This window comes from Osmerus mordax, chromosome 23 (genome assembly GCF_038355195.1).
Source record: "Osmerus mordax isolate fOsmMor3 chromosome 23, fOsmMor3.pri, whole genome shotgun sequence".
Taxonomy (NCBI): Eukaryota; Metazoa; Chordata; class Actinopteri; order Osmeriformes; family Osmeridae; genus Osmerus; species Osmerus mordax.
The window spans coordinates 8,279,763-8,307,661 of record NC_090072.1 but is presented as its reverse complement, the minus strand read 5'-3'; the positions used below and the strand labels follow the sequence as shown (position 1 = coordinate 8,307,661).

At 48.4% G+C, this 27,899-nt stretch overlaps 1 protein-coding gene across 9 annotated transcripts; it reads left to right on the top strand.

The window, feature by feature from the left end:
• Positions 1-21: 21 nt before the first annotated feature.
• On the top strand, positions 22-27,878 carry chd3 (chromodomain helicase DNA binding protein 3). Of its 9 annotated transcripts, none has more exons than XM_067261874.1 (41): positions 22-323; positions 2,325-2,458; positions 2,595-2,777; positions 2,882-3,006; positions 3,260-3,498; positions 3,689-3,840; positions 4,105-4,234; positions 4,513-4,688; positions 4,945-5,220; positions 5,420-5,623; positions 5,855-6,072; positions 6,337-6,468; positions 6,629-6,725; positions 6,938-7,129; positions 7,523-7,723; positions 7,943-8,080; positions 8,175-8,296; positions 8,421-8,594; positions 9,189-9,330; positions 9,807-9,938; positions 10,203-10,320; positions 10,660-10,784; positions 11,063-11,294; positions 11,461-11,514; positions 11,776-11,945; positions 12,278-12,455; positions 12,940-13,026; positions 13,346-13,431; positions 13,571-13,704; positions 13,880-14,024; positions 14,240-14,402; positions 14,571-14,698; positions 15,049-15,268; positions 15,432-15,554; positions 15,655-15,786; positions 16,203-16,311; positions 16,530-16,662; positions 17,707-17,902; positions 18,982-19,145; positions 19,378-19,504; positions 25,642-27,878. In XM_067261874.1, the coding sequence occupies exons 1-41, from the start codon at positions 158-160 to the stop codon at positions 25,743-25,745; spliced, it is 6,261 nt and encodes a 2,086-aa protein (XP_067117975.1). In that variant the 5' UTR covers positions 22-157; the 3' UTR covers positions 25,746-27,878. The 9 variants fall into 9 exon arrangements, 7 of the variants coding, with proteins under 7 accessions (XP_067117975.1, XP_067117972.1, XP_067117973.1 ...); XM_067261871.1 differs by lacking the exon at positions 25,642-27,878 and adding an exon at positions 24,339-25,342 and having other exon boundaries at positions 3,689-3,825; XM_067261872.1 differs by lacking the exon at positions 25,642-27,878 and adding an exon at positions 24,339-25,342 and having other exon boundaries at positions 12,961-13,026.
• Positions 27,879-27,899: the final 21 nt, after the last annotated feature.

Genomic DNA, 27,899 nt, shown 5'->3' with positions numbered 1-27,899 from the left:
TATAAGGGCGGCCATCTTTGTTTCTCTGCCTTGTAGTGTAAAATATTCCAAAACGCCCCCCACTTTTTTCTTGGTCGATTTGAATATTAAATAAATATCATAATTCGGGAGGAATACACTTTCTGAATTCGAGGACGGAGCCGATGACAGGAATATAATGTCCTCTCCTCTCCGGTCCTGTGAGGAGGACGAGGGCATGGTGGTTAATTCCGAGGGAGGAGATTTTGATGAAGAAGAAGAGGACGACGGAGATCTAGACGAGAACGCAAGCGACATAAACTCGCCGGCGGCGCTTCGGGAAACTGCAACACTACCCGCGCCAGGTACAGTAGCACAGACTGGCGAAAGACACGGGAGCGCGCATACAAAATAGAAACACATAGACACATACACCAAATTGTAGAAAAGTATACCAGGACGCCTTTCTACTGCTCATGGTCGTACTTATCTGTTGCTGCAAATATAATTGGTTGCGCTCCCGTTGCTTCATATAGGAGACGCAGCTGTGCTATAATAAAGAGTTCTATCTAAACTTCAAACCAACTTACGTTTGCTCATGTTTTTCTATTTCGTTTGCTATTTGCAGTATACATTCTTCGGGCGGTTCTTCTCCTGCTTGTATTAATTTTAGATTCATACATTTCAATGATTATCGCAAAAGTAATAGGTCGCATTGAAGGGTAAAGCTTACGACACCACTGGCAGAAAACATGGACTCCACGCAATAAAACCTAGACTACTTTATATCTTCATAGTGTCTAGAATACTGATGCGCATGAGGTCTGAGCGCGAAACACCGAAGTGGAGTGCTGGTGTGACAGATGGTAAATAAACTTGACCCTTCCCACTGTCGCTCTGACAGGGACGGTTCAGGATATGACACTTAACAATGTGGACACTTTCAAGCTCTGCGTTAGTGTAGCCTACTTTTGTTATCTCTCTTTAGGCTTAGCGTATAATGTTTTAAAATAGGTCCTGTTCGACTGTTTGTATAGGTTAAAGAATGAACTGCATTTTGCAGTCCAAATGTTGGGCGATCACAGAATCATGGTTGCACCATCTACAATTGTCGTGGCAAATGTGTAGGCTAAAGCCTTTTCCTTCAAGTTTCAGTTTGAAAAAGTTACGGTGTATCACGAAGGAACAACAGCCTATATTTAGGTTATTTCATTGGACTGTAGCTTTGTGTAAAAGTTATAGGTCAGATATATGTTACTGGAAATATAGGCTACAGTTAAATACACACGATGACCTTCTCTAGGGCCTTTTAGAATGTAACATGACTAAATAGACTGTATAGCCTACGACGCCAGTGTCATGAGGCAAGCGCAATCGTAAATCAATTAGTGCGCTTGCAGCCACGGCTTCGAACCCAATTGCGACCTCCTCCAGCGGTTTCTCTGGTGGTAGAGACCGTAAACAGTAGAGACTCAGGTGTAGGAATTAACGGCGGGAGGGAGTCATGTCAGTTCAGTTCACCAGACTGTCTCTCGCTTGCGGCCTCAGAATCACCGAGTCCCGAGTGCATATTGCTGCCGCCTCTGGCAGCACTCTGCTGCAGAAATCAACGGGAATATGAGGAAAGCTCTTCATGGGCTAGCGCTGCGTGTCACCAACCAAGACATAATAAAATCTAACATATTGGATCAACTAGGAAACAATGGCGACCGAAAGCGATAGTTGTTGCTGATGATATTTCCTCTGTCCCTTGATGCTTCTGTTTCTTTCAATCTGTCTGTATTGTAGGCTATGCTAGTCTGTCTCTTACTTAGATTTTAAAAGTGTTTTCCTGCTGAAAGTTCGAGTTAAATGACTGGATAAAGGAACATTAACAACGTTTATCACTACGATGAACATGTAAAACGCCATGTTCTTTTGTCTGATAGATTAAACAGTTTTTTCAGTGGTATAATTGTATAAGAAGCCAGCAGCCTACATGAGAATGAAGCTCATGCTCAGTGACTTAGTTATACAAATATGATGTATCCTTCAAAACACATTAGAATTATGTAGGGCAAAATCATCAAAATTTACTTTGAACAAGGTGATTTGGAGCCTGCTAACTCAGTCAATTAAATACAAGAACAAAGGTATCAATTAAATCTGTAATAGGCCACAAACGTTATTAACAATCATGTTGGTGTCATCACTTCATCTTGTCATTACCTCATCATGTCATCTTGTAGTTCTTGTACCTAATTGTATTCTGAAGAGATTATATGAATACGTATTTTTAGAATATTATTATTAATATGGTTTGAGTCACAACCCTTTCGGCCTTAACCTCACTCACAATGCTAATGTCAATAATCCTGTCTTCACAGAGGAAGAGGGGGAGGCTTCAGAACAGGACACGTTCAGCAGGAAGAAAGGACGTCCAAAAAAGAAGAAGGAGACCAAGAAAAAAGAAAAGGGAAAGGAAGGGAAAACAGCAAAAGCAAAGAAACGAAAAAAGATCGTAAGCTGGTTTAATATTCCCACATTCTTTGTAGGCCCGTAAAAAAAAAGCACATTTTGAGTTTCAGAAATGTCTGCCATACTTGGTCTTCCGAGGCTTATTCTCCATTTCCCTCTGTTTTTCTTTCCTTCCTTAGGACAGTGATGTAGAGAGAGACTCCGAGGGGGAGTATGGTGAAAACTCAGACAGCGCAGCCAGCAACTATGGATCTGGCGAGAAGAAGAAGAAGAAGAAACACAAAGAAAAGAAGGAAAAGAAAACCAAGAAGAAGAAGAAAGATGATGGCGACAGAGACAGCAGCCATGAAGAAACCACAAAGGTAGAAAAAAAATCATTAGCACGAGTTTTGGTCTATTTCCCCCTCACCCTACTTTTGACATGTCGTACATCTCATAAATCTGTTTGGTCATATCCCCACACCAGCCAATAGAGCAGAAGACCTCTGGCCAGCTGGCACAAGAGTGGGGCCTGGAGGATGTCGAGCATACGTTCACAGAGGACGACTATCACACACTCACCAACTACAAGGCCTTCAGCCAGTTCATGAGGTACTGTAGTGGACTTTGCCTGAACTGACAAAAGTTCTCACACTGTCAGGGCAAAGCTAGGACAGCCAGGTAATGCCCTGCTGTGTGTGAGGTGAGAATGAGCATGGTCGTATGCACGCAGGGAAACATTGACCATGTCAACTGCACTGTCCTCCATTTGCCTTCTAGAATCGTCAAGCTTTCACCACAATTGCATCCCAGACAACAGAACCATTCAATACCCAATGCCTTTCCCCCATCTATCTTCTCCCAGGCCCATGATAGCCAAGAAGAACCCTAAGATCCCTATGTCCAAGATGATGACCATCTTGGGCGCCAAGTGGCGAGAGTTCAGCACCAACAACCCCTTCAAGGGCAACGCGGCCGCTGTGGCCGCCGCCGCAGCCGCCGCTGCCATCGCCGTCGCCGAGCAGGTCTCCGCGGCGACCGCCTCCCCCGAGCCTCCGCCTCAACCGCCCCCGTTACGGAAGGCCAAGACCAAAGAGGGCAAAGGTTAGTGGAGGGGCGTAGGTGATGTGGATACCAACAGGGCTACAGGAGAAGCGGGTCGAATCCAAATGGAATTAGCCCCAAGCTAAATCTAACATCGACGCAGTCCTTTCTCCCCGATCTTGTCAGCGAACAACACAACTGTGTCATGCACTGCGTCCTTCCTCAGCCCCCTTCCCTCTTATTCACCCAGGCCCTGGCTATAAGAAGCGCAGTAAGAGTCCTCGTGTTGCGGACAAGAAGAAGGCCGCTGCTGTCAAGGCCAAAAAGATGGCGCCCATCCGTATCAAACTGGGCGCCATAGGCGCCAAGAGGAAGAAGAGCTGCTCAGTGAGTATCAATATGGTGTGTATACGCTGAGCAGCACAATCACGTGACGGGCTTTGTGGGATGCATGGGAGCATGCAGGATGTGGGAGCGTGGACAAGTGTCCGAGTCAATTGAATTGTTTTGTGTACCTAATCGGTGTCCTGCCCGATTGTGTGTAACTGGATATCGTTTTTTTTCTTTCTTCTCCACCTAGTGTACACATTCTTAGCCTGTCATTCTCTTTCACTCACATGACTATCCTCTCGCACTAATGTACTCGTTTTGCCCCCCTGCCCCCAGAGTGAGGATGTTGATGAGGAGGAGTCAGAGCAGGAGGACTCCAGTGTCCACAGCTCATCAGTGCGCTCAGATAGTTCCGGACGCCCCAAGAAGAACAAGAGAGGAAGGCCGGCCAAGAAAAAGAAGAAAAGTAAACAAAACTCGATTGAACCTGTCCGGAGATCAACGATCGCGGCCGTTTCGGACGTTTAGCTTGAGTTTTTCTGGAGCGTTTATAATCTGTTCCTCTCGCGATGCATTCTAGACTCACCTATTCTTTGCGTTTCTCGTCTATCTTTATCCTCTCTACCACGTGTCACTCTGTCCCGCCATCTCTCTCCCTCCCTCTCCCGGCCTCCATCTATCTCTACCTCTCCCTCTTTCTCTCCCTCCCTCCCTCTGTCCATCTCTCTTGCTCCCCCCGCCCAGTGATGGGCGACGAAGAGGTGGACGGCTACGAGACGGACCACCAGGACTACTGTGAGGTGTGTCAGCAGGGCGGGGAGATCATCCTGTGTGACACCTGCCCCAGGGCTTACCACCTGGTGTGTCTGGAACCCGAGCTGGAGAAGGCTCCAGAGGGCAAGTGGAGCTGTCCGCACTGTGTGAGTTCAGCAGGAGCTTCGATGGGGGGCGATTGTTGTCAAGATAACGATGTCGATGATGGTGGTGATCGAGGTGATGGTATCGATGATGCTGCTGTCCACAATGAGGACGATGATGAGGAGGTTTATTTGGGCAAACACTTCCAACCGGGTGCTAGCGACACAATATTGAATTCGACATTGTGTTCATATGGGCCTCCTAACTGCTCACACGTTTGTGTTGAGTGTCGCTAATGATGTTCCCCTTCTCCACCAGGAGAAAGAAGGGATCCAGTGGGAAGCAAAGGATGAGGAGTTTGAAGATTTTGAGGAGGAGATGGAGGACGGGGGCGCGGGGGAGCCGGGGGCCGGGGGGGTGCCGGTGGGGGTGGAAGAGGAGGAGGACGACGACCACATGGAGTTCTGCCGGGTGTGCAAGGACGGAGGGGAGCTGCTGTGCTGCGACGCCTGCACCTCCTCCTACCACATCCACTGCCTCAACCCACCTCTGCCAGAGATCCCCAACGGAGAGTGGCTGTGCCCACGATGCACCGTGAGTCACAGCTCCGACCGCGCCTTGCGGAACATTAATAGTGGCGACTCGGCTTAGCGTGGGTCGGCTTTCAGCACGTTTCCTTCCATTCTGTCCTCTCGTCTTTTTCCAAAGGGTAGCGGTAACCCATAGCGACGATATCCTAAAATTGAAACCGATTCTAAATGCACCCTTTGTTATGGTTCCCCCTCCACCCCAGTGTCCCCACATCAAAGGACGGGTTCAGAAGATCCTCCACTGGCGATGGGGCGAGCCGCCACCCCCCATACCTGTGCCCCCACCCCCCGACGCCCTGCCCGACGCCCCTCCTCCGCCTCCTATGAAGGGCAGGGCAGAGAGGGAGTTTTTCGTCAAGCTGGCGGGCCAGTCCTACTGGCACTGCACGTGGATCACTGAGCTACAGGTGAGACCCGGAGAAGAGGGGGGAGAGGATGGAGGGATAGAAGAGAAGGACGGGTAGAAAAGAGGAGGATAGCATCTTCCGCGAATGGCCTTGGACGCCTGGGTGAGGTGTAACAGGGTCAGGTCCGTAAAGTGTTCAACACACACAGGATGTTTTTGTTTTTTCAAACTCTGCTCTTCCTCCTTCCCCTCCTCCTCCCCCTCCTCCTCCTCTCTCTCGACCCCGCTTCAGTTGGAGATATTCCACTCTGTGATGTTCCGCAACTACCAGAGGAAGACAGACATGGACGAGCCCCCGCCGCTGGACTACGGGTCCGGGGACGAGGAGGGCGGGGGAAAGAGCGAGAAGCGGAGGCTGAAAGACCCCCAGTATGCCGCCCTGGAAGAGAAGTTCTACAGATACTACATAAAGCCTGAATGGATGATGATACACCGCATCATCAACCACAGGTGTGTGTGTGTGCAGCTGAATGCATCAGCAGGTGCTCGCGACTTTCATCAAAGGCTCAATTTGTCTGAACAGTCCGTGCAACCGAGCTGAATTGATGAATTCCTCCGGTAGAATCACCACGCACTTGTGCAACTGAAGCGTTTGATTGGCATTTCAATGGCTCTTTCTTTAAAAGTGTGTGTTTGAGTCTGTGTATGTGCCAAATGAGGACCATAATCATCTTCCCGTCATGTTCACTTGCCTGCTGCTGTTGTGCCTCCCAGTCTGGATAAGAAGGGGGTGTACCACTACCTGGTCAAGTGGAGAGATCTGACCTATGACCAGTGCACATGGGAGAGAGATGACCTGGAGATCCCTGAGTTTGCCATCCACAAGGCCAACTACTGGAGACACAGGTACTGTCCTGGCCTAGGCCCTGCATGGACTACACACACACATACACACATACACATTGAACAATAGTTTTGGGTTCGATCTTTCGACGGCTGCTACTGAGGGATTCCTACAAACAGCAGCTACAGTATGGGAAATACAGTTCTTTCCCGTGTGTCACAGGAATGAGGTGATGAAGGAGGACCCCGACAAGCCCAGGAGGATGAGGAACGTGAGGATGGAGGAGAGCGAAGAGGCTCCTGGCTCGCCTGTCAACGACGTGAGTTTATGATATCAAACCTGGCATCCCCCAAGGATGTGCCAAGGTTGCAATGCCAAAGTTTCCAAATCGACAACCGTCTCGTCTGTCACCCGTGTCAGCGACATCCACGTGAACCGTTTTTCCCCCCATGCTCTCTTCCTCCTCGTTTTCTTATTGCCGCCCCATTGTCGTCGCCCCCCCCCCCCCTCCCCCCCTCCCCGGCCTAACAGCCGACGATCAAGTACGAGGAGCAGCCGGAGTTTGTGTCGGTGACGGGGGGCACGCTGCACCTGTACCAGCTGGAGGGGCTCAACTGGTTGAGGTTCTCCTGGGCTCAGGGCACCGACACCATCCTGGCCGACGAGATGGGCCTGGGCAAGACCATCCAGACTATCGTCTTCCTCTACTCCCTCTTCAAAGAGGTACGGCTGTGTGGCTGTGCGTGTGTGTGTGTGCCTGGTTGGGAATCTTTGTGTGTGCAGGGAGTGAAAGGGAGACTGTCTGCTTGTGTCTGGGTGTGTATGTATTTACGGTATCTGTTTACATTCAGATTAAGAAAGTATGTACTCGCGTGTATGTTTTCACCTCTAGTTTAGAATTTCTTAATGCCTTTTGAAACTGCTGCTCTTTATACACATTATTTGCACATCGCTTTGACTAAAGCAACTGCCAGTTGAATGAAAGTAAATGTGGAATCAGGTTGAATAAATTAATTTCACAATTAAAATAACCTTTATCGATCAACTCTAGTTGAGGCAAACTCTAGTTACACTACTCATTCTGTCACTAAAGAGCACTGGTCCTTCCCCCTCCAGGGCCACACTAAGGGTCCATTCCTGGTCAGCGCTCCCCTCTCCACCATCATCAACTGGGAGCGCGAGTTTGAGATGTGGGCTCCGGACTTCTACGTGCTCACCTACACCGGTGACAAAGACAGCAGGGCGGTCATCCGCGAGAACGAGTTCTCCTTCGACGACATGGCCGTCAAGGGAGGGAAGAAGGCTTTCAAGCTGAGGGTGAGGGAGAGAAGTGGGGATGAGGGAGGGGGAGGGTTGAAAGGAAGGGAAAAGAGGGGGCAAAAAAAAAAAGGAATTTGCTATTTTGATGTGTCTAATCAATTTTCTTAAAAAACGATTGAATGAATGAAAATGAATTCTCTCTCCTTTCTTATCTCCCTTTCGGTCTCCCTCCCTCCCTTTCTCTCCTCCCCTCTTCCTCTCTCTTCTGTTCTCAAGAGAGACGCTCCTATCAAGTTCCATGTTCTGCTGACGTCCTATGAGCTGGTTACTATAGACCAGACATCTCTCAAGTCTATAGACTGGGCCTGCCTGGTTGTGGACGAGGCCCACCGCCTCAAGAACAACCAGTCCAAGGTAGGACATCTCTGTTTGTGGATGTGTGTGAGCGCGTGTGAGCGCGTGTGATCCCAGTTTGATTCTAGAACCGCGTCCTCCTCTCCCGTGTCAGTTCTTCAGGCGTCTGAACGACTACAAGATTGACCACAAGCTGCTGCTGACAGGAACCCCCCTGCAGAACAACCTGGAGGAACTGTTCCACCTGCTCAACTTCCTCACTCCCAACCGCTTCAAGTAAGCACCCGCCACCCTGGCCCAGCACACTCGAGTTGGCAACCCACTCGGAACAAAGCACACATACGAAGACCCCTTAACCCCCTGACCCCCCCACTCCTACGACCCTCCCCGTTCCCCGCAGCAACCTGGAGGGCTTCCTGGAGGAGTTTGCGGACATCTCCAAGGAGGACCAGATCAAGAAGCTCCACGACCTGCTGGGGCCCCACATGCTGAGGAGGCTGAAGGCGGACGTGTTCAAGAACATGCCGTCCAAGACGGAGCTGATCGTGCGAGTGGAGCTCAGCCCCATGCAGAAGTAAGGAGGGGCTGGACAGGTGGATAGACTGGGGGGGGGGGGGAGTGAGATGTGATTGGGGGAAAAAAGGGCATGCATGCCCTTTCTTGCAAGATGAATGGTTGATGGGAAGGATGGATGGATGATGGGATGGATGATGGGAAGGATGGATGGATGGATGATGGGAAGGATGGATGGATGATGGGATGGATGATGGGATGGATGATGGGAAGGATGGATGGATGATGGGAAGGATGGATGGATGGATGAAGGAGATGATAAAAGAAGAAGAAGAAGAAAGAAAGCAAAGTCCAATAAGCAACAAGCTCTCTTCATATGGAATATCCATCTTCCTCTGGAATAGCCTCCTGCTACATATTAGATGCTTAGACGCGTTCGAATGTTTCAAACATTCTCCTCTGTTGCTTATAATTGTCCTTAGATGCATGGATACTGAATAGTGATGAGTTTCATCTTTGATTGGATGTGATGTGGATAGGTGTTTTGTAATGTTGGGATCGTGAAGCACGTTGGTCAACTTGTGTTGTGTTTTTAAATGTGCCATAAACAACAAAACGTTGATGGATTGATTCATTGATATCTCTGCTCGGTTAGGAAATACTACAAGTTGATTCTGACGAGGAACTTTGAGGCCCTCAACTCGAAAGGAGGAGGGAACCAAGTTTCTCTTCTCAACATCATGATGGACCTCAAGAAGTGCTGCAACCACCCCTACCTCTTCCCTGTGGCCTCCATGGTGAGACCGGCAATGCCGTACATTTGATGCAGGCCTTGAAAACACACACTTTCAATCCATATTTTCGAACCTGCTCTCTTCTCTTGCACCCTCTTTCTCCTACCAACCCATTTAGCCACTGCCTCTCATCCTCCTGACAAGACAGTTTGTCTATACAATTAGTCTAGCCAACGATATCGCTGCCAACATTTCTGTAACTGCCTCTAAAATGGCAGTCAAGTGACATCTTGTGGTGAACTTAGGCTTTGTGAAAATATGTTTTGTAAAAAAAAAATATGAACAATAATGTTTCCCCTATGAACCTGTGGTTTTGTGTTGTCAGTTTCTCCATAACGTGTTTATATTTCTGTTCCAAAGACCTGCAAGTTGAATAAGCGCGGAAAGCATTTCATTTGGAGTGCATCATGCATGCCGTGCGTTTCCCCGTGACACGTGGTGGGCGCGTGTGACGGGCGTGTTGTTGTGCTGCTGTGCAGGAGGCGCCTAAGACGGTGAGCGGGGCGTACGAGGGAGGGGGCCTCACAAAGGCTTCTGGGAAACTGACGCTGCTGCAAAATATGCTGAGGAAGCTGAAGGACCAGGGCCATCGTGTCCTCGTCTTCTCTCAGGTACACACACACAAATTATGTACAGGATACACAAGGAATAAACATACTATTGGTGACATCTTTGAAGCCAAAGCACATAGCATTATATACCTTATATGGGACCCAGGAAGTCTTCGTTCATGAGGACAATGCACAGTATGCCCACAGAGGCTTAGCAGATCTGACATTAATATGGGAGTCTATGCCTGCCTATCTCTCACACACATAATACCTCTCCTTCTCTCCCTCTTTCTCCCTGTCGCCGCCTCGTGTTCCTGGCTGTAGATGACGAAGATGTTGGACCTGCTGGAGGACTTCCTGGACTTTGAAGGTTATAAGTATGAGAGGATAGACGGAAGCGTCACAGGGGCACTCAGACAGGAAGCCATAGACAGGTTCAACGGTGAGATGCTCCGTGGTTCTTGCCGCACTATTTATGTGACATGACTGAAAGCAACGTTTGTTATTGGGGAATTGTCCTCAGAGAATTGTTTTCAAGTAGTGGTTCCAAGAATGAGTACAAAATTAAGAGTTGCTAAATATGATCTATGGTACACGGGTATGACATAACATACAAACTATGACAGAACAGTTTTTTACATATAATCTTTGTTTCTCTCTCCTTCTGTCTCTCTTTCCTTCATCTGTCTCCTTCTGTCTCTGTCTCGTTGTGTCCTGTCTCTCTCTCTCACACTCTCTCTCTCTCTCTCTCTCTCTCTCTCTCTTTCTCTCTGTCTCTCAGCCCCTGGAGCGTGTCAGTTCTGCTTCCTGCTCTCCACCAGGGCCGGCGGCCTGGGCATCAACCTGGCCACAGCCGACACCGTCATCATCTTCGACTCTGACTGGAACCCCCACAATGACATCCAGGTACACTGACACAGAGGCTGTCTATCAGTGTGATCTTCGTCGATCTTGTAGCAGTTTCATCACAACTGAGTTGAAACAGCGTTGTGTTTGAAAATATATTAAAAAAACAATAAACAGGGGTAAAACAGTGGTCCCTGAGTGGCCACTCATCTTGTTCCAGAACATCTCGCTACCATAATATTTGTTTTATACCTTTATATATAATTGATATAATACCACAATGTTTGTCTCTCTTTTTCTCTTCCGGTTTCTTTTCCTTCGCCTCCCTTCGCTCCCAGGCGTTCAGTCGAGCCCACCGTATCGGCCAGGCCAACAAGGTGATGATCTACCGCTTCGTGACGCGTGCCAGCGTGGAGGAGAGGATCACCCAGGTGGCCAAGAGGAAGATGATGCTGACCCACCTGGTGGTGAGGCCAGGCCTGGGCTCCAAGGCCGGCTCCATGACCAAGCAGGAGCTGGACGACATCCTCAAGTTCGGCACCGAGGAGCTCTTCAAAGACGAGATCGAAGGTGAGGGAGGAGGAGGAGGAGGAGGGAGGCTTACCTTTGACATGGGGGGACGGGGGGGAGGGGCTACGATTCTGCTGTGTTCTTTTTGAGTTTGTCCCTTTAGGGGTTGCTGCACTTACGGTGTGGACACAAAAAGGTCTCTCACCCACAACGATCTTTATCTAAGGTTCTGGAGGCAGTTCGTTGAAACGTGGAAAGAAAGGAGCTTCCACAACCTTCAGTCAGTGAAAATTTCAAATGTCATTGGCCTTCTGGCAGAACATACAAAAATGACTGTGTAAAAAACATCTTACAATTGTTATGTGTTTATTTATGTATTTTTTCCCATGGCAACCCTGTCAATAATTGGCTCACTCATCTCTTCCACACTGACACTGAGATAAGCCAAACTGAGACGTAAACGAGGGATTCATCGTTATTTCTAAGCCTTCCATTGATGCCCCTCTCTCCTCCTGTGTCTGGTGTCCTGTGTGGCGTCCAGTGGGAGACAGCAGGGACGACGAGGGCAGCGTGATCCACTACGACAGCGGCGCCATCGAGCGGCTGCTGGACCGCAGCCAGGACGCCACCGACGACCCGGACATGCAGAACATGAACGAGTACCTGAGCTCCTTCAAGGTGGCCCAGTACATGGTGCGCGAGGAGGACAAGGTGAGGGGGGAGGGGGGGAGGGGGAGGGAGCGAGGGAGACTGGAAGGGCGTCGTGGCGGGGGAAGAGGGAGCGCTCGGAAAAAAAATGGTTGAAAATCTCCCGTTCTGAACCGCAGTCCTACCTTTACTGAGTTTATTGTTCCACGCTCGTCCCTCTCTCCGACTCCACTCTCATGAATCGGTATGAATTAAGTAAGAAGTAAGTATAAGAAGAAAATACTTAACACGGCTGAAGTGAACAAATACAGATGGTGTGTCCCATTAAACGCGACGCGAAAGGAAACGGATCTCCACTGACCCCCCCCTCGCGTACCTCCCCCTTGTGTGTCCAGATCGAGGAGATCGAGCGGGAGATCATCAAGCAGGAGGAGAATGTGGACCCGGACTACTGGGAGAAGCTGCTGCGGCACCACTACGAGCAGCAGCAGGAGGACCTGGCCAGCAAGCTGGGCAAGGGCAAGAGGAACCGCAAGCCCGTCAACTACAACGACGCCGCCCAGGAGGACCAAGGTACAGGCCGAGGGGCCCACAGGAACAGCGCAGCGGAATGTTCTGGGGGAGGACGCCGTGAATGTGAACGCGTCCTGACGTCTGTCTGCAGGGCGGTCTTTGGAGCCGTTCCGGACACGTTAGAGGGGGGGGGGGGGGGGGCGGGGGGGGTTGATTTACTCACTTGTGTGAAGATGGATGTTGGATTGCCTTTGGGTTACCTTATGAACTTTACAGAGCTGTATCGTGTTTCTTTTTATGATGCAGATGCATGCTTATCTGATTCGCACCTTTATTTTTAGCAGTCCTTATTTATAGTCTAACAACATTACACGGTCCTACGCGGCGCTGCCAATATGCTGTAACTGTTTCAGGCTAGGGTTGTGCTTCGTTGAATGTCTATGTGTTCTGATGGATAGGTTTGCCTTTGTGAATGTATGGTGCTGCTAATGTAGACATGGTGAATGGGCCTAGCCTATTGACAGAACACCATGTGCTGTTTCAGAGTGGCATGCTGATATTTCAGATAACCAGTCCGAGTATTCAGTGGGCTCCGAGGAGGAGGACGAAGACTTTGACGAGAGGCCAGAAGGTAGCTATGAGGCCGTAGGAACAGAACGCGATGAACGATTATGTCTGAATCATGACGATATTCACAGACATAATGGCCGGGTAATTGGATTGACTTGGAACACCTCTCACCTAGCATCTCTCTTGCTCTTTCTCTCTCTATTTGTTTATCTTCTCTCTCTCTCTCTATCTCTACCACTATCTCCATCTCTTTCTCTATCTCTCTGTCTCTACCACTCTATCTCCATGTCTGTCTCTGTCCTCTCCCTCTGTCTCTTTCTCTCTCCATTTCTCTCTCTGTCTCTCGCTCTCTCCGTCTCTCGCTCTCTCTCTCTCTGTAGGTCGTAGGCAGTCTCGTCGTCAGATGAGGAACGAAAGGGATAAGCCACTGCCCCCTCTACTGGCCAGAGTGGGAGGCAACCTCGAGGTGGGAACCCCCCCCCCCCCCAGTTCTCCTCCTCTAACACCTCCACTAGTCCATTCATTCATTATGCAGAGGTATCTCCCCATTTTCTATGACACATGTATGAACATGCAGTGTGTCCATCTCGCCACCCCGTACATAGGTGTTGGGCTTCAACACGCGCCAGCGGAAAGCCTTCCTGAATGCAGTGATGCGTTGGGGCATGCCCGCCCAGGACGCCTTCTCCTGCCAGTGGCTGGTACGAGACCTGAGGGGCAAGAGTGAGAAGGAGTTCAAGTAAGTGACCGTCACCAAAGACGCGACTGAGACGTCGCTAAGATGTCGCTATGACGACGCCGAACCCCGTCGGCCCGTCGCGTTCACCACCCTCAGGAGCGAAGCTCGGTCGTCGTCTCTCCTTCATTTGTTCTCTCCGTGTTCTTTCCCCCCCCCCCATCTCTCCTCCTCTCAGGGCGTACGTTTCTCTGTTCATGCGTCACCTGTGCGAGCCGGTGGCTGACGGATCGGAGACGTTCGCCGACGGCGTGCCTCGGGAGGGCCTGTGTCGCCAGCCGGTCCTCACCCGCATAGGGGTCATGTCCCTGGTCAAGAAGAAGGTGAGGGGGGCCACACAGAGTCCAAGAGCTTCGAGCAGGAGAGGGGATTTGAATGGAAAAACTGTATTTGAATGACAAATCGATGAGAATGGTGATTTCAATATAGGCCTAACGTGAAAACATTTTGAACAGAACAGGATCTCCTATCGGAAAGGACGCCGTCCCACATGACGTCCAGTGTTTCGGTTGAGCAGTGTTCCCTCCCCTGTCCTCAGATCCAGGAATTTGAGCACATCAACGGCCGCTGGAGCCTTCCAGAGCTGAAGCCCGAGGTGGTCGTGGACTCCAAGTCTTCCAGGGCCTCTTCCCCCGCCATAAAGACCGCCACCCCCACCCCCGAACCCAGCTGCAACAACACCCCCTGCACCTCCAAACCAGGTGACTACACACAAACACACACACACATGTAAATTCACACAGACACACATTTTGTTACACACATACAATTTGTGACAGACATACGGTTTATACCCGCATTTCCAGCAGAGGGCAGTCTGGTTCTGACTGCTGTTAATGACTATAATTCCTGTGTGTGTGTGTGTTCAGCCACCCCGTCACCTGCGGAGAAGCCAGAGAAGAACGGAAAGGAGGTAGAGAAAGAGGATACCCCACCTGAGAGTGAAAAAGAGGAGGGAGGGAAGGAGGAGAGCAGGAGGAGCGCAGACTCTGGGGAGGTGAGAGGCTCCAGATGTAGCACACCAAGTCACGTACAACAAGGTATAATCAGGTACCATAAGCAGTGAGAAGGGGTTGCTTAAATTTGCTTCTTTGGGGGGGGGGGGGTTACCGTCCTATGATGTGATAACTGTTGTTGTCGCGTCCTCTTGTGGGTTGTTTGTTTGCCATTGTGACTTGGGGAACAATACGGTTTTATCTCATCTTTATCATGTTCACACTACATTCCTGTGCTCCTGTCGGTATGAATAGCATTTGTGATACGGGGGGATTCTCATAAAAGAAGAGATTGCCCAATGTCATTGCCGCAATCTTACTTAACCGTAAGCCGCGCTATTTCTGTCCTCAGCCGCCTCGTGCCGGAACAGAAGTGTCCCCACAGGGCTCCCCTGGAAAATCAAAGGACAACGTAGAGGGCGACTCGAAAGAAGAGGAGAAGAACAAAATGGCCGACGCCCAATCCGCCCCTGACCCGACGGAGGGGAAAACCGCAGAGGAGGAAATCAAGGAGGAGAAGAGCGCCGAAGACGCACCCAAACGGTCGCCTGAGGTCAAAGACGACAAGCCAGGTAGAACCAGCAGCCGTATAGTCAGGGATGTGTCCGAAAGGCCCTCTGTAACGTCACTCCCATCCTGTGCTTCAGTAGAGCTGATTTGAGGAAGGTTAAAGCAGGGTCTCTTTGATCCATCGAAGCAATTGATGGGTATGTTTGATTCTCGTGGCGCTCCCAGCAGATGGCGAGAAGGTGGAGGAAGAGAAGGAGAAAGAGAAGAAGAGCGAGGAGGCTGCCGCCCCAACGGAAACGATGGAGAGCAAGGAGAGAGTGGAAAACCAGCCTTCAGATGTGAAGAAAGGTGGGTGACCAAACGGTCCATCCATCACTCAATTACCCTGTCCATCCATCCATCCATCCTCAGAACAGAGGATGCTCAATGTTGTCTATCTTGTCAACAGAGGAAGTGAAAGGTGAAAGGGATCCTGGGAAAGAGGTGAAAGGGCCGAAGGAGGAGGTCGCTAGGGGCAACGGTAAACTACCCACGGAGCGTCCCCGCTTCATGTTCAACATCGCTGACGGGGGCTTCACAGGTACACGCTTCTGTCACATCGTGACACGACCCGTCACGCGTCCCCTTTACGGGTTTGTCCCCGTTTCCCACATCCACTGGAATGCCGTTGAGTTGCAATGGATTGTTCTGAATGTTACAGTTCCTTTGCTAGCACATTTGATTGACTCGGTTCAGTGGGGCGCATCGATGCTTCCACTTGCAGAAGTGCACACGCCCTGAGGCATTTTTACCTGGCAGTTTTCCCTGCAGTGCTTTGATAAAACCAACATTCATTTAACCGTGAGAGTATGCCGTGGCACTCTGCACAAGAGAATGCTTCCACTACCATCGTTTGTGTTGTTTTCATGTTTGATGTTGTTAACATGTTTGTTGTGGTTGCTGTTTAGCATCAACGCCCTGCTAGCGTTGATGCTAAGTGGTCTCGTCCCCTTCCAGAGCTCCACACGCTGTGGCAGAACGAGGAGAGGGCGGCCATCTCCTCGGGGAAGATGAACGAGATCTGGCACCGGCGACACGACTTCTGGCTGCTGGCGGGAATCGTTCTGTATCCTTGACAGCTGTTGCCACGGTCTCGCCGCTGCTTTCTGTACGCGTGTGACATCAGAAGCATTTCACGACTATCCTCGTTAGCATTAAAGGACAGCTCGGGATTATTGAATTCCCTCAGTGGTCAAGGCCAGGTCCTGATGATGCCATTCTGGTTCCATACATCTGTAGGGAAGGTGTGCTTTCTACAGTGTGTTGACCCTTGACCCCTGGCAGTCACGGGTACGCGCGGTGGCAGGACATCCAGAACGACCCCCAGTTCGCCATCGTCAACGAGCCGTTCAAGTCGCAGGCCAACAAGGGGAACTTTCTAGAAATGAAGAACAAGTTCCTTGCCCGGCGCTTCAAGGTGGGACATACGGATGACACAAGATGGCGTAGCCTAGTGTGACGTCGTGGAAATGCGGTCAATACGCCAAGTCCTTAACTCCTTGCAGTGGCCCTTCCCAACCCACGCATCACTGCTGGTTTTATAATGGGCATACAAGAAGTCCTCGTACGCAAACTGTTTATGCCTGTGTATCTAGCAGACTGCATCACTTGATTTACCATCAAATAAGGGTTACACCTGTCTATGCTTGGAGAGGTACACTCCTGTCGTTTTTTCTCTCTAACCCCATAAGGTGCACTCGTTTAGGGATGGGTTACATGAAGAAATATGCAAGCGTGTCAAAGTGTTTTTAAAGAGAACATTGTACGGAGCGTTGCTAATTTGACTAAGATCCAAATGAAAAATGAGACAACTCTTTTTTGGGTTTGGACACTAAAGGAGTTTAATCCCAAATCCCTTTCATAGTCACCGATTAGGTTTCAGATGGAGGGATGATGGTAATGCTGAGCACAGCGTTTGTGAAACAGCACTCATCCTGTTTTCGACCGTCTCACATGCTCCAACATCCTCATTCTCCTCGCCCCCTTTATTCTTTTTGCGGACAAACTTGAATTTGCCTGTTCTTGTTCATTTGGATGTCAGTCATCGTGAGCCCCCCCTCATCCTGTATCTCGTTCATTCCTTTTAACCTCTCAATATTTCTTTTCCTTCTCTAAATTTCTCTAATGAATGCAATGAATCACTCCGTTTAATAAGACGTGCACTGGCAATAAATTCTTGCATTGATATTGCCAAGAGATGCAGCCAAAACATACTGTAGGTACAGCCAACAACTGTAGACTACATGTCACTCTCCTTATCTGTCTGTCTGCCTGTCTGTCTGCCTGTGTCTGTCTGCCTGTCTTGTCTGCCTGTGTCTGTCTGCCTGTTTCTCTCTCTCTCTTTCTCTCTCATTCCATCTCTCCCTCTCTTAGCATCTGTATTTGATCTGTTTGATTTGTTGATCTGTTATCACTGGAATAATGATGTGATTTCCCTATCATCACAACCCCTCGTCCCCAGTTGTTGGAGCAGGCCCTGGTGATCGAGGAGCAGCTCCGCAGGGCGGCCTACCTCAACATGACCCAGGACCCCTCCCACCCGGCCATGGCCCTCAACGCTCGCTTCGCCGAGGTCGAATGTTTGGCTGAGTCCCACCAACACCTGAGCAAGGAGTCCCTGGCTGGGAACAAGCCTGCAAACGCGGTTCTACACAAGGGTGAGCGATGGTGCACGTGCATGTGTCTGGTGTGCGTGTGGTTCACAGCACTGTCTTTTAAGTTCTGTGAACCGAGTATGTCCAAAAGCCGTCAGGGTGTGAATGACAAATGATAGCATTTCACAACACCAGCAGGATAGGGTTACACTCTCTCCGAACTTGTTTGTTGCTTTGAAACATTTCCTCATCCTTTCTCTGTGGAGTTCCTGTATGTTTATGTAAGACATTAGAAAAAAGCCATTAGAGACAATCTTAATAATAGTTGTAGTGCAACAATACTTTGTATGTTCAAGCACTGTCACATCCTGTTTAGAGAACACTGACACAAGTAGTTTTGTTTCGTACGTTGTTTATGTCTTCCGTACCTTTGACAAACGAAAAACACTTCTTGCCTTAAATCGGGTTCAAGCTGACAAAATGACTCATTCCATTAAATAATTTGGACTACTACAATATAATTGATTTTTTTTTTGTACAAGGCCACCATCAGACATCAGCCAGATCAATTCCTGTATCTTAACTACATTTACATTCAGTAATGTGTTGGTGGGGCAAAATTCTTGGTAATGTAAATGGTTGATCGCTAAATGTGCCACTGTAGATAACACCAGAAATGAGCAATGCCACATACATATCTTCACTGTAAAGCAGTTATGCAGAATTGTATAAAGCTATTTATGGTTATTATGTTATATGGTGTTTCTAGCTGCGCTGCGCCTAAACTCTGGAATGCACTCCCCCCCTCACACACAACATGCAGACACAGCCACCTCATTCGCAACATTCCTAAAAAACAGATTTATTCCGTACTGCCTCTCCTATTTTTCCCAGTGTACTTGTTGGATCTGTCCCCTGATTTTAGACTTATTTTTAACCTCCACAGTTTCTTTGAACTCACCTATATAGACTCATTTTATGTGAGATGTCCTTGAGTGTTTTGAAGGGAGTCCCCCAAATAAAATGTATTATTATTATTATTAATATTTACGGAGGAACCCCAGCCTACAGTTGTCAGTGGGTTCAGATCAGCTATCAGCGGCCCGTCAGCTGTTTGACGCATGGATGTGTTTGGATGCTAGTGTTGAACCAGCTTGAGGAGTTACTGAGCGACATGAAGGCCGACGTGACCCGGCTTCCTGCCACGCTGTCGCGGGTGCCGCCCATCGCCTCCCGCCTGCAGATGTCCGAGAGGAGCATCCTCAGCAGGCTAGCCAGCAAGGGCACGGAGACACACGCCCCCCCGGTGAGGACACGTACACACGCAAACACACCCAGACACGGGCCGGACGTAACACACGCTCCCGCACTCTCGCAGAGCACACGTAGACGAGACGTCTGCATGGACACGCTCACACTTCGCACAAGGATCCCGTAGATACACTCAACACTTAGGGTCTTGATATTTGACAATCCAAAAAGGAAACTTCAACGTTTTCCAAAGTCTGCCCACTGAGTGTTTCCCCCCCCCCATCCAGCACATCCCTCCTGGACCTTACGCCACCCCTCAGAACTACGGTGCCCCCTTCACCCCAGCCCCCCCGGGCGGCCTCCCCATGGGGGGCGGCAATTACAGCCAGATGCCCCCTGGATCCTTCATATCAGGTCAGTGGTCAGCACCATGCACCCGTTCATAGACTGCGGCTTTCCAAAAGCACAGATGAAGGATTCTCACAGGGATGGTTATCGACAACAGTCGTAAACTACAGTTAAGCAACAGTAATGTTTTTTTTTACCTTTCGAGATCAAGTGAAGTGTCTCTTTGACACCTCTAAGATCGCCAGTAAATGAGCATGGGTACTTGTGAGGAAAATGAAACACCTTTTGCATAGAAAAAACTGCATATCCTTCATCTGTCAAATATTTAGGAATGTGTCATCTGTGTATTTTGTGTGTGTTTGGGAGAGTGTGTGTGAGTCGTACAGGTCATGTGACATGCTTGCCAACCCTACTAGTCAGTAGCCTTTAGTCAAATACAGATGGACAGTGACTTTTCCCATGTCATGTCTGTTTTTGTGGCTTATGTTGGATATGACTGATGTGTGTAGATTTCACTCCAGTAGAGCAATTTGTTTCAAGAAAGCTGACTTCAGGCTTTGGTACAACACACTCAAGGGTCAAGCAATGAAAATATGCCCTCGATCTTAACTTATCTTTATATGGTCATTTTGTAGTCGAATATCAATGAAACATTCACAGCTGTGGCAGCAAAACAACACAAGGTTAGGGTTATTATTCTAACATTTCTATTTGGAATGGTTGACAAAATAAGTTAGAAGCTGCACTTAATCAGTGTAAACATCTTTATCGGGGTCTATGTTGTTGACAGATTGTCGTTTAGTTTAACTCCGCCCCTCAGAACATTTCTGCCCATGGCCTACAGGAAAGTGTGCAAGAATGCTGGATAGTTGAAGAAATGTTTGTGTTTCTCCAGTATTTTGGAGAAAGACCAAAAGGTTTGAGGAAATTTGCAGATGTTTATTTGTCTTTGTACAGGGCTATTACGTTCATTATTCATTATATTATATGTTTTTTTACTTTAAAATCTTCAAGCTCTCCACAAAAGTTTTATAATTTGACTGGTCTGCAGTGTTTCGTAGCACACTTATTTACCTTTTAATTTGTTGGGCATCAGCCTACTTTCACCAAATACGTCTAGATGGTGTGTGTGTGTGTGTGTGTGGGGGGGGGGGGCATATGTGTGTGTGTGTACTAGAGTTTAAAAGGCTTGATTAAGAGAGAGACAATACAAAGATAACTCTTAAAACTTGATATTCCCCCTGGTGTTACCCTGCAAACCGCAACACGCAGTCCTCCACTGCCTTCAAACTTTGTACATCTTGATTTATGTAATTGCATACTCCAGCATCTGTCAAAGATATAGTATTTTGGGAGATGCAGAGCTTTTTGCAGAAAATGTCATTACAGCGTGTTAGTATCTGAGGATGCCAAGATGCTCTCAGCTTAGGGACATTGGACCAAAGGTATTTCGAGAGGACAGAAACCGCAGAGAACTTGGTTATGTAAACATCTTGTCGTGACTTGTACGCCGGGGTTCAGGAATAGCAGCTCACACGCTCCCGTCCTCCGTGGGTGTTGGGTTGGAGTGGACGGTGGCGAGCCGAATGCCGGTTGAAGACTGAACAGTCTGGCCCTGGCCTGAACGCCATGAACTCCCACAGGCTATAAATAAACTCGACGCGGGGCCACGTTTGTGGTTTTTGAACAGGGTCGCTGGTTGGTGACCCCCGTTTAAAAGTGAGCCAAGAGAGGACCGAGAGACCGATGGAGGGAAAGAGAAAAAGGAGGGCGAGATGTTGAGGCTACAGAAAGGGAGTAAAAAGAGTGATAGAGAAAAAGAGAGGGAGAGGTAAAGGAACGGCGCAGAGGCAAGGAGAGAGAGAGAGAGTGCAGAGCTGACAGAAAAAAGCAACAAATTGTCCAGATTGTGGTCTCTCATCAACAGTGCTCTCCTGAGACCGTCTGGCCATCTCACCCCCTCTCTATGTAAACAAAGTTGCCTCAAAAAAGAACAGATCGCCCGACTGTTTCTCTCTCCACCACTAACTGCATTCTATCAACATCAAGCCAAATGTAACGTGACATTGGACTTTTCAAAGCGGTCCTCTGTTTGTGCTTCTCAATATACACGAAAACTCTGTCAACTGTCAGCAACATTCGCTCCCAAGCCCCCCGGTCTCATTGCCGTTTGGAAAGCGTAACCACTTTTGAGTCGGTTGCCACATTTCCAGTAACACCTTAAGGAAGCGTCTCCGCAGTTAAGCGCCCTAGAAGGACTCTAAGTTCAAATGGAGGGGCGATGAGAGCCGGTGTTGTCTGTGCTCCTGCCCTCCTCCCCCCCCTCCCCTCCTCTCTCCCTTCCTCCTCCCTCCCAGCCTCCACTACAGTCTGCCGCTTGTCTGCCCCCACAGAAGCCGCCGGGGGGGCCTGTCTGAAGACCAAGGAACACGACGTCATGCAGCGCCAGCGCGTGGTGGACCTCTGGAAGGACGGCAAGTCGGAGGGCTCCATCGGGCAGGAGCTGCGGATGCCCAAGTCCACCGTGCACAGCATCATCGTCAAGTACCGGCTCAGCAACACTGTGGAGAATCTGCCGCGCAACGGGCGCCCCAAGAAGCCCTGACAGGACGGAGAGAGGGAGAAATCTATACTAAAGAAGGACAGAGGATGGAGGGAGGGAGGGAGGGGGGGGATACTCCGACAAAGGAGGAGAGAGGGAAGGAATGAGGAGACGATGCACTTTGAAGTCAGACGTGGACCGCGTTGGAATGTAATTGAGGGAGAGGCATCGGATGGAGAGATGGGATCCAACAGAGAAAGAGATGGACCAAGCACCTGGAAGGAGAACATGAACTTGGGGAAAGGGGGTGAGGGAGGGACACGAACACGGAAAAGGTAGAAGCGGCACGAAATGAATGGAAAAATGGAAAATAAAAGAAAACAATAAGGATGCTGTATCGACAAGAAGTGGGGGAGAAAGGGAGCACCTAGCACCTCATTCTCCGACATCAAATGGAGTGGATGGATAGAGGGATAGTCGGAGAGGTGATCAGTCTGACCTCACCCTATTTTTATGTCTTTTTTTTTTATTTGTACTTTTATGCACAGTGGAAGTGAGAGCAAGGGCTCTCTGAGGGAGGCCCCCAGTCTTCTGGAGGAGAAACGGTTGGTGAGGACAAAAAAGGGAATGAAAGATGAGCAAAAGCCAGAGTATGTTAATGTGAACAAGGAAGAGGGGGGTTCAAGAATGTACTGTAGGTATGAAGAGAGAAAAATGCAAAGAAAAGAGACATTTGTCGTTCCTCAACAACTTTCTGCACGTCTCCTCCGGAGTCGTTTTGAACCTGTTGGCTCGTCTGGTCCCTCCTTCCGACCACGCACTCCTTTATGTCTCCACAATCTCTCTCAGTCTTCCAATCCTCATCCCCACCCCCCTCTTTTTATATTTCAAACAATCCAGACTACACAAGATTAACACGGAAAAATCCTGTTCTCCCTATCCTGCTCCGCACAAGAATCCAAAACCAAGCCGAAGTGGACAAACCTATACTTTCTTGTTTCAACCCAAATTTAAAAAAAGGAAGCTTTTAAGGATAACATAGCAACGACAACAAAATCCTCTGACTTATGACTGTCCTTGGCAGTCTAAAACCTAAGTGTGAAGGAGCACAGACGTGCAGGCAGAAACTGTCATGTTGTAACAAACTAATGAAAAAGGATTACACAGCCACCAATGGGAAGTGTCGACGTTGACACAATAGACTGTACTGTATTTCAAATCATATTTAATGTAGCACCTTTCTTTCTCGGGTCACTTTAGGGACACGGGGTTTGGAAGGAGCACGGAGTAGAGTGTGTGTGTGTTGTGTGTGTTTGTGGAAAAACAGTGCCTACAGGTGGCATTTCCTGTTTCTCGAAGCACAAACATGGCTCGACCTGTCGGACCAAATTCCTTAATGGGGTGAGGGAAATACAGATGGGTAAGGTTGGGTCTGCAAAAAGTTCTACAACAAAAGGGCATGCCTGCACACAGGACGCACACTCACATGCAACTGTGTTGGGGAGTTTGTCAAACAGTAAACAACCCTCCCCCAACCCCCACCACCCCCAACCCACCCTGAACCGCCCTTGATTCATTCCTCTCTGAGGTGAATGATAGATCACTAGCACCTCATTCTCCGACATCAAATGGAGTGGAGTCAGGTGGCTGAGCGGTGACAGAATCGGGCTAGTAATCCGAAGGTTGCCAGTTCGATTCCCGGTCATGCAAACTGACGCTGTGTCCTTGGGCAAGGCACTTCACCCTACTTGCCTCGGGGGAATGTCCCTGTACTTACTGTAAGTCGCTCTGGATAAGAGCGTCAGCTAAATGTAAATGTAAGATCACACCTTAACCCCCGGGCCGCTGACTGTTTAGACAAGCCGCCGTGAGTTAGCGCTGAGCGCTAACTCACTGAGCTTTGAACATCTGCTGGAGGGCTGTGAGCCCAGGTAGAAGAGAGGAAGACTAGGGGGGAAGAGAAAGGAGCGGAGGATGGGGTGGGTGGGGGGGGGGGGGGGGGGTTGACAGCAGAGAGGTGAAAAGTGCACGCTGAACGGTGCTGGATGAGTACACGGGATGAGAGTCGGGAGAGCGGGGGAGAGAGACGAGAAAAGGGAGACAGATGAGAGTCAAAGTGTGTGTGTGTGTGTGAAAGAGAGAAGGGGGGATGTGCATGGATGAATTTCAAGAGCCAGTGAAGTGTGTTATAGGGGTCATGGTGGGGTGGGGGGGGGTCACTGCATATTCCTGCACCTCACTCTCGCTCTCTCTCTCTCTCTCTCTCTCGCTTGCTCACTCTTATTGTCTCTACCCTCACTTGTCCCTCATTCCCCCTCTCTCTCTCCCACAACCTTATCTCCTGTTTTCTTTTGCCAGCGATTCGGCTGTATTTAGCAGCTCTTTATCACATCTTGTCCCACACACACACACACACAAGAAGTAAGTTCTCCTTTTCCTGTCGTGGCCCCCCACTGGCAGGCTGCCATACAGTTTCCTCTAGTTTCTCTCTCTCTCTCTCTCTGGCTGTGTGTGTACAGATACAGCTGCAGAAGCACCACCAAGTCGCCACTACGCCTCCCTGCTCGCTTGCGCCGCAGATCACCTCTTTGATCCGGGTTCCTCTGTGATGACAGTTCATGTCACCCCAGGGTGAGAGTCAAGAGGCCACGGGTGCACTCCACGCAGACACAGTCTGCCCGGCTCGGCCCGGGGCCGACACTGACCCCTGTGTCGCGGGTCAAGCTGCGAGCTATTCATTGTGTGACGCGCATTGTTAGCGCGCGGAGAGTAAAATACAGAGTGGCGTTTTCTCTGCGTGCACAAGGGGGTCTGTTTCCATTGAGGGAGGGTTCTAATTGCTTTAGTGGCGGGCGAGTTACTGTTACAGTAGCAGCCAGGTCTAAAGCAACATACCTGAAGCTTTGTTTGGTTAGTGTGTTCTTACACACACGCGATGGGGTCTTAGATGGACTTGGCAGGCTACTGGGAAGGCTTCTCAATGTGGACAAGATGTACTGTAGCAATGATCTACCGTGCAAGGTGGAAAGCGGTCAGTGGTTCCCCATTCATTAACTTGAAGTCTGTGTGTGCGTGTGTATGTGTGTGTGCGTGCGTGCGCGCGTGTGTGTGTGTGAAAATTATGCAGCTGTGTGAACAGGCCCTTGGCCAGGACCATTTCCTTCCTCGGACCCCTTGTTAAAAATCTATGAGATGTCTAGTTATAGGTTTTTGTATTATTGTCATCATAATGGTTAATCTGTAACATATATTATGGAGTAAGTCATATTCTGAATGTACTGTATATGCAAACGTTATCATTAAAGAGGCTGTCTTCCCTATTCATCCCTGGCAGCAATAAAAACATTGTTCTCTCATTTAAATTGAGAATTTGTCCCTTTTTTTGTGTTTCTCTTTCCCCCAGTCTCTCTCTCTCTCTCGTTCTCCCTCTTTCTCCATCTTGCTCTCTCATTCACTCATTCTTTCTCATGTACCCACGATCAAGAGTTCATGGTAGAGATCATTCTTTTGGATTCAAAACCAAATGACTGTGACCTCTGTTAACCATGGAATGTAGAAGTTAGCGGTCTGTTGGAAGACATCAAACAGGCATGTGCTTTTGGCTGCGTGTGTGTGTGTGTGTTTGTCTACATGTTGACGTGTGTGTGTTCCCTCCCCACAGTGCTCAACGGTCCTCCCATGTCTGTGAAGAAGGAGAGGGAGGCCGAGTTTGTTCTGAGCAGGAGGGAGCAGCGCAGCGGAGAAGTCATCTGTATCGACGACTGAACCACACACGCGCGCACACACACATTCAACTTGCTATTCATAGAACAGACATCCAGTACTTACACACATACAGTGCTTTCTTTCAAGTCACTTGAACTAAACTAGGTTTTGAGAGTAATTTTCCATTGAAATTCTAATTACTAAATGAATTCCATTTATATGGAAATATTCCTAAGTATATAATATTTCACTACAGTGGTAAGTTTAAGTAAACTTGACTTCTAATGGAAAAAATCCTACATTTGTTATGCAAAGAGTTAAAGCTGGGGTTTAATTAATATCTAACCAACAAACCGTCAGTATGTATTTACCATATGTCCCTTAAACAGTCTTTGCTACCACCTGTAACAAACTGTTCTACATTGACAAACAACTTCATTTTCTAGAACGGGCCTTGTCAAATACACTACAGACTAACACTCCTTATTGGAACAGTGACACACACATACACAGTACACACACACACACACACCAAATTGAGGTCCAAGCAGTCACATATCTTGGATGGCTCAATCTCCCGTAATCTGCCTCACACCAGTACTCCTCCCACAGAACTTTCCACCCTTCCCCTACCTCTGAAACCTCACTCAAACCACTCACAGAACCTCAACCCCAGACACCTACAACCTGACCATTGACCTTCTGGTCTCCAGCGATGACAGGAAGCTGCATGATTTAACGTGTGAACTGTCTGGCCTACTCAACACCGCTCTAAACATCCATCCTCTGGAAAGCATGCTATGTTCACAATAATGCTGTCTCGTGGAAGGAGCTATCTTGTCTTTCTCAAGCCGTGCCTACAGTATTTCTTGTGCTGTTCTCACCTATCCCAGGCCCGCCTAAACCATTTGTCGTCCTATTTGAGCATGTAAGGTGAAAAAAAAGAGGTTCTGAACCTGGCAGAATCCCTTTGCATTTTTGTGTTGAAAAATACTGATAATGAAGAGTCGACCATTCGACGGGATTATTGAATGACCTGCTCCGCTTTGTCATTCTGTATATGGATGACAGGTCAGATGCGGATGTAGTGTACTTTCATTAGCAAGGCATACAGTGTTATATAGATTGACTATCCTGAGCTAATTCCTTCCCCTTGTTCCTGTCCCTCCCACCCCCATCCTTTAAACTACAGCCCCCCGTCCCCCACCTATCTTTCCCCCCCCTCTTCTATATCAGTCCCTTTTCCTGTTAGTTTTTTCGACTTTATACTTCTTTCTATGAATTCTGTGATATTCTTTGCATATTTAAACTTGGCTCATTCGTGTTCTCTTGTGTTTTTACTCTTGTTACTACAGCTATGATTATTATTGTTGTTGTCCTTGTTGTCCTCGCTGTTACTATCGAAAAGAGCTTCTACCAAATGAGGAGTTGAGTTCATTATGAATAAGTCGATTTGGCACACAACAAATCTCTCCACCAGATCTTATAATCAAGAGAGACAGAAACGAAGAGGTTGAGATAACTTCAGAGTTAGCTAGAGTACGCCACACAAAAACCTTTCCCGCTTACATACTAGATTTGGGGCTTGCAAATAACATATTATAGACCACACATGTAACCCAAAATGCAGTCATGAAGAGATTAAACATATGATATAATGCCAGTGAAGGTACATTTACTTATTCTCCGGAAACTCAGAGGTTGTTATTAGGATTGAGTACATTTTATATACTGTATCAACAAATACGCCTTAAACATAGCTGTAACTGTAAAGTCAAAACTAATCCTATGTCAATTCTGTAAATGCTAGCTGAAATAGTCCAATGTTAGTTAGACCAGGGCCTATTTCAAATGATTAAAGTAGTGAATCTAATTTATTTTCCCTAAACTTTTGACATTCAACACTAGCGTACCAAGTAAAAGCATTTTACCAGTTACTTTACAAAATAGGAAGTTTTTGCAAACCCTCCTCTAAAATGTTCTGTTGAATCAAGCACTTGTGTTCTATTTCCGTTAGTTTCCTTCATATAATTTTTTATTTTAAATGTTTTTCTCTGTATCTTGTGTCACAGTGTACGTTGTTGTGCCGAACAATTGATGAGTGGCAGTGAAACGTGTCAATAATGATACATCTTTTTTCCTTTTTCTTTTTTGGGGTTTGTAATAAAATCGAATGAAATGAGAGCATACAAATCAGGAATTGTGTATTCTTAA

Bases quoted from the DNA above. Each gene is read 5' to 3' on its own strand.
- chd3 (XM_067261869.1), top strand. From the start codon at position 158: ATGTCCTCTCCTCTCCGGTCCTGTGAGGAGGACGAGGGCATGGTGGTT. The intron at 8,081-8,174 runs GTAGGACATCTC...CTCCCGTGTCAG, and splicing joins TCAAGAACAACCAGTCCAAG to TTCTTCAGGCGTCTGAACGA. The intron at 14,403-14,570 runs GTGACTACACAC...GTGTGTGTTCAG, and splicing joins CCCCTGCACCTCCAAACCAG to CCACCCCGTCACCTGCGGAG.